The sequence below is a fragment of the Lactuca virosa genome, chromosome 3 (assembly GCF_052849685.1).
Source record: "Lactuca virosa cultivar CGN04683 chromosome 3, Lactuca_virosa_CGN04683_v6, whole genome shotgun sequence".
NCBI lineage: Eukaryota > Viridiplantae > Streptophyta > Magnoliopsida > Asterales > Asteraceae > Lactuca > Lactuca virosa.
The window spans coordinates 440,397,748-440,403,747 of record NC_136428.1 but is presented as its reverse complement, the minus strand read 5'-3'; the positions used below and the strand labels follow the sequence as shown (position 1 = coordinate 440,403,747).

Sequence of the window (6,000 nt, the reverse complement as noted above, 5' to 3'; positions counted from 1 at the left end):
AAGTCTATTACAACTTTCGTTTAGATTACTCCCGTTAAAAAGTAATATATTTTTAGTTATGATCTTTATATACATGCGTTCTTTATCAATGTATGTATGAACGTTTTTTTTATAAAATCGTAAGTAAAAAATATTATTTTTTAATGAGAGCAATATAAACGAAATCGTAGTAGACTTAAATACGGGCGCGTGGATATAAAAATTGTTGAAATCTGAGATCGTATTAAGAAGTTATGACGTTCAAAATACAAGACCTAACCACCAAACAATCGAGGTCGCTGTAGCCATAAACATCAACAACTCAAAACACATTTTTAATGATTGTCCCACATAGGATGTCGTGAGAAAAATCTAAAGAAATCGGTCATATATACTGAATGTGTACAAAAACAACAATAACTTATTTTGCAACAATAAAATATTAAGGACTAAATGTGAAAAAAAATATAATGACTAAATGTGTACAGAATGAGAAATATATTACCCTATTAAGTCATTTTTTTCGGTTTACTTGGAGTAGCCGGTCGTAAGGACTAAATGTATACAGTTAAACAAGTTGAATGAGTAAATATGAACTAAAAAAAACAAAAAAAACTAACCTCAGTGATCAATTATATACAAAATCGAACTACATTTTTAAGGGATTATCTCTATACATTTTAAGTTTATCTCTATACAAAAACATAATTTTTTAACCATTTTAAGTTTATCTCTATACAAAAACATAATTTTTTAACCTTGAAAAGCAACTTAAGTTAAATATTTTTTTTCTTTATCCATTTAAATTTACATCTCTCTCTTCAAAATTCAAGATTGCAAAATAACGAAAAATTGGAAAAGGAAGTGAAAGACCTAAGAAGAAAAGCACCTCCTGTTTCTCTTTCTTTCCCTTCCCCTCCCCATCTTCATCTTTAACCCGAAACAGGGGAGGAAAAGACGGATTTCGAACAAAAAGAGGCAAAACCCTAACAAATTTCATGTAAATTTGATCCTCTCTTTGTGGGTATTGTTGCTTTTTCTTTAATTTGGAACCATGGATTACGATAGCATTGAATGCGTTTCAACCTCCGATGGATTGGGCAACGAAGAGATCCCACATCATCATCATCATTTTACGTCATCCAAAACTCACAACGTCAATGTTATTCCTTCAAAAATTCATCCCACCAGTGTCCATGAACTTCTTGAATGCCCTGTATGTACAAACTCAATGTACCCTCCGATTCATCAGGTTCTCTATCTTTTCTCCTCTTAATCCTTATGATTCTGATTCTCAATTTTATATCTATTGTTGCTATTGTTCGATTTGGATTTGGCTGATATAATGTTATATGTATTGATTTTGGGTTTATGATTCTTTTCTTCCGGTTCAAGGTTTGTGTGATTTGAGGGTTTTTAAGATTAGCTATCCAGCATACTAATTTTAGAATTCAGGATTGATAAGAATCTATTGTATGTAAAGAATAGGATTTTGTAAACATAGTTACAATTTCATCTGAAGTTTGAGTTAAGATTAAGAGTTGATAATTCTAGAACAAAATATATTAGGGAAAGTGAAAATGAAAGGTTAATGAAGCACAAAATGTAATGAAACCAATAACTATAGTTGTTCCTTGAACAATTAAATTAAAACAGCATCAAAAAACATTCATTGCGCATGAATGTTAGTCATTTTGGAGTAACCTTATCCATTAGGGGATGGATTACTTCTTGTGTAAACACATATGCTAATCACACCATTAAGTGTTTTTACTTACCAAAACTCATGCTTCCATATCATTTCACACTTAACTTCCCAATATCTTCTTATCATCTCTATGTGAACCAGACTCTTTTTGAAATAATACAACAACTTGTAAACTACATTTGGTGATAATTTGAGAGCTGTGACTCAAATATCTTTATATGAACAAGAACAAAATATATGTGTATGAACAAATATCATTATATCATCAAACACTTAAAGAGAAAGATGTTTTTATGACAGTGTCACAATGGGCACACGCTTTGTTCGACATGTAAAACACGTGTGGAGAACAGGTGTCCAACATGCAGACAAGAGCTTGGTGATATAAGGTGTCTTGCATTGGAGAAAGTGGCTGAATCCCTTGAATTCCCATGCAAATACTTCCCACTTGGGTGCCCTGAGATCTTCCCGTATTACAGCAAGCTTAAACACGAACTCATCTGCAATTTTAGGCCCTACACCTGTCCATATGCTGGATCCGAGTGCTCTGTTGTTGGGGATATTCCATTCCTAGTCACTCATTTGAGAGATGATCATAAAGTGGACATGCATTCCGGATGCACTTTCAATCATCGTTATGTCAAGTCCAATCCACGCGAAGTTGAAAACGCCACCTGGATGCTTACGGTTTCTCTCTCTCTCTCTCTCTCTCTCTCTCTCTCTCTCTCATCTCAATGCTTATTATTTTTTTAATTTTCAAACCACTCAGAGTGTGATCTATTTGACTTTGACAGGTGTTCAACTGCTTTGGGCAATATTTTTGTCTGCACTTTGAGGCATTCCAGCTGAGCATGGCACCAGTGTACATGGCATTTGTGAGATTCATGGGAGATGAAGAAGATGCAAGAAACTACAGTTACAGTTTGGAGGTGGGAGGAAATGGAAGGAAGCTGATTTGGGAGGGGACACCAAGGAGCATTAGAGATGGACATAGGAAGGTGCGTGATAGCCACGATGGTCTCATCATACAGAGGAACATGGCTCTCTTCTTCTCCGGTGGTGAAAGGAAAGAGCTTAAACTCAGGGTTACAGGCAGGATTTGGAAAGAACCTCCTAACCCTCCTGATGCTGCTGGAGGACCTTGTGTTCCTAATCTTTACACTTAGTTCTACAACTATTCAACATTTTCTTTTTCTTTTTCTTTTTCTTTTCCTTTTTGGGGTTGGATTGATTTCCTTGGTTTCTTGTTGATTGTTTATTTTGTGGATGGATAGAGTGGCCTTCAAGATCTCTATAATATTAGATCTGGGAATGGGAGGATGTTCTTTGTTTGTGTGGGAGATTGTATTTTGGAAATGTTGGTGATGACAATCTTTGTTGTTCCATTTGTTTCTATATTTGTATAAATACAAGGGCTTGCACTCAAATTTGCAATTCGTCTTTTGATGATCACATTTTTTTTTTTTTGGTTTGGGCTTTTGTTCCAATGTGAGGAAAGTTTAATGAATTTGATAAAATCATATATAGATTGCTATCAAATTAAAATATGATTATAGAAATTGGTAAGAAACATATTTTATTATTTAAATTTATAAAGTAAAATAAAAATAAAAATAAGGCTAAGATACAAATTTGGTCATTTGTGGTTTGCCCAAACCACAAAGCGTTAATTTTGGTCCTAATATTGTTGATCAAGATCATGGAAGGTCTCTATTGAACTGTTTGGTAACAGCTTTGGTCCTTGGGACCGTTAAAGTTTGTTAACCACAACCATTAGCGATGTAAAAAAGATTAAAGTTCCTTCAAGTATATTACTAAAACCTAACTTTAAGAAGGTGTTGATAGACTTCTTCTTCCTCACCCTACTTATTGACTCCTCACAACAACTCTGATAACTTCCTTCGTTACTATTGTTAACTTCGATGAGCGTATCACCAAAGGTTGCTGCTTCCATTCTTCGATTTCGAGTTTAGAATTCTCCATCTCTTCTTTAATTTTGCATATGGTTAAGTAAATAGCTCCCATTTTCTGAACTGAAATCGAATTACATTTAGGGTTGGTGGGATGATATTTTGATTATAGTTGAAATAGAATTACAAGCCACTACCACAACGATCACTGACACTACACTACCATCTTGATGTGGTCCAAATTGGGAACTTTCCCAGTCCACATCTCATGAGGTGTTTTGGCAACCTTCTTTGTAGGGACTAGATTAAGGATGTGGGCGGCAGTCTTTAAGGCATAACCCCAGAAAGAGATTGGTAGCGAAGCTCGACTCATCATAGAGCGAACCATGTCCAACAAAGTTCGATTACGCCTGTCAGCCACACCATTCAGCTGTGGTGTCCTGGGAGGTGTCAATTGTGAGACAATCCCGCACACCTTAAGATAGTCGAGGAACTCAGTGCTATGATACTCACCACCTCGATCGGATCGAAGCATCTTAATGTTCATGCCCAATTGATTTTCTACTTCCTGTTTAAACTCTTTAAACCTTTCAAAAGTTTCTGACTTATGTTTGATTAAGTAGACATAACCATATCTACTAAAATCATCAATAAAAGTCACATAATAGCGATTAGCATCCCTTGTGGCGGTTTTGAATGGTCCACATACATCAGTATGTATAAGGTCCAACAAACCCTCACCCCTTGCACAAGTACTAGTGAAGGGTGATTTTGTCATTTTTGCAAGTAGACAAGATTCACAACTATCATCCGACTTAAGGTCGAACGACTCCAAGACTCCATCCTTTTGGAGCTGGCCTATGCGTTTCTTGCTTACATGTTCAAGACGACAATGCCACAAAGATGCTTTATCCAAGCTAGTAGAGGAATCAATACACAATACATTATTTCCTAAATTATCTACAACCGATACAGCTTTATACACACCATCACAAGGTAATGCTTTAAAATAAAGAGCATTATTAAAGAAAGCATTAATACTACCAACTTCATTATCAAAAGAAAAGGTAAAACCTTGTTTGTACAAAGCATGAAAGGAAATAATATTCCTCGCCATTTCTGACGAGTAAACACATTTATTCAAATCTAACTTTAACCCACTATCTAGCAACAAAGTATAAACTCCAATCTTGGAAACAGGTGAAGCCTTCCTATTCCCCATGATCAGGTTTATCTTCCCGTGCTCCACATCCTCACTTCTTCTTAGGCCCTGCAAATCAGAACATATGTGAATACCACATCCTGTATCAAGCACCCAAGAGTTAGAATATGGTGAGTTATTAGACAATATAGTGTAAATACCTGCATGGGATGGTTTCACTTTCTCATCCTTGACATCCTGCAAGTACTTAGTGTAAAACCCCGTTTATTTATTAAATAAATAAATAAATTAATGAATGGCTGGTAGTCCTAAAATAGATAATTATATGTCAAAGGTTGGTCTCGAGGAGTTAATTGCCACATTTTTAGAAGTCGTGGGCTAAAAGTGTAAGTTTCGAATCAGATTCGTAATTATTTATGAAGGCAGGGACTAAATGGTAACTTCTGAGACTTCATTTGAAGGGATTTTGGGGGCTAAGGGGCTGTTTAGTAAGTATTGAACCTGAATTGTAAAGAATTATAATGTCGAGGGCTAAAAGGGTAAAATTAGGACTCATTTTGTAAGGAATGGGAGGAGGAGGGGCCGGTTATGTCAATATGGGAATATGTTTCATATGAGCCGGGTATTTATGCCAAAGAGAACCCTAACCCTAGGGACCATATGCGGCCGTCATCTTCACCATTCTCACACTCTCGACCCTTCAGCCGTTGCTCTCCTTGCCGGCGATATCAAGAGCCTTAAGACCAAGCCTGCTGCCGTCGCTATCTCACCACCGGTACGCCACCCACTGCCGGTAACGTCGTGGGTTGCGCTGAGGACCGAAGACCGAAGTCAGGGACGACGTCGCGAGGGTTGTCATAGTTGGGAGGCGCGGTTGTTGTTATTGTTCTCCGGCTAGGACTCAGCCTCCTTTCTCCCTCGTTCTCCTATCCGTTGAATCTCCGAGCGGCAGCCGACGTCCAAGCCGTTATCAGATCCGTTGATTGCTCCAGTTGCCGAAGAGGATGCAAACAAGCGACTTCTCTCCGCCGTGTCGTTGCCGCTGTTGTCGAGGGTTGCGTCGCCGTTCCTTCTACTCCCCGATGTCGCTTCCTTATCTCGTGCCACCACCGCCGTCCAACGGCTATTCCACCCACTGCCATCGTCATGAACCACCATGCGGGTGGTTGAACTTATCCTCCGAGCATATTCGTGTGGGTGTGTGTTTCTCGGCTGGGAATCAAAAGAACCGCCACCACCAC

The 6,000-nt window shown here is 37.7% G+C and overlaps 1 protein-coding gene across 1 annotated transcript; it reads left to right on the top strand.

Annotated features, from left to right (window-relative positions):
• The first annotated feature begins 803 nt into the window (after positions 1-803).
• LOC145167900 (E3 ubiquitin-protein ligase SINAT3-like) lies at positions 804-3,123 on the top strand. Its single transcript, XM_079087167.1, has 3 exons — positions 804-1,231; positions 1,988-2,374; positions 2,482-3,123. The coding sequence occupies exons 1-3, from the start codon at positions 1,034-1,036 to the stop codon at positions 2,851-2,853; spliced, it is 957 nt and encodes a 318-aa protein (XP_078943293.1). The 5' UTR covers positions 804-1,033; the 3' UTR covers positions 2,854-3,123.
• The last annotated feature ends 2,877 nt before the right edge of the window (positions 3,124-6,000 follow it).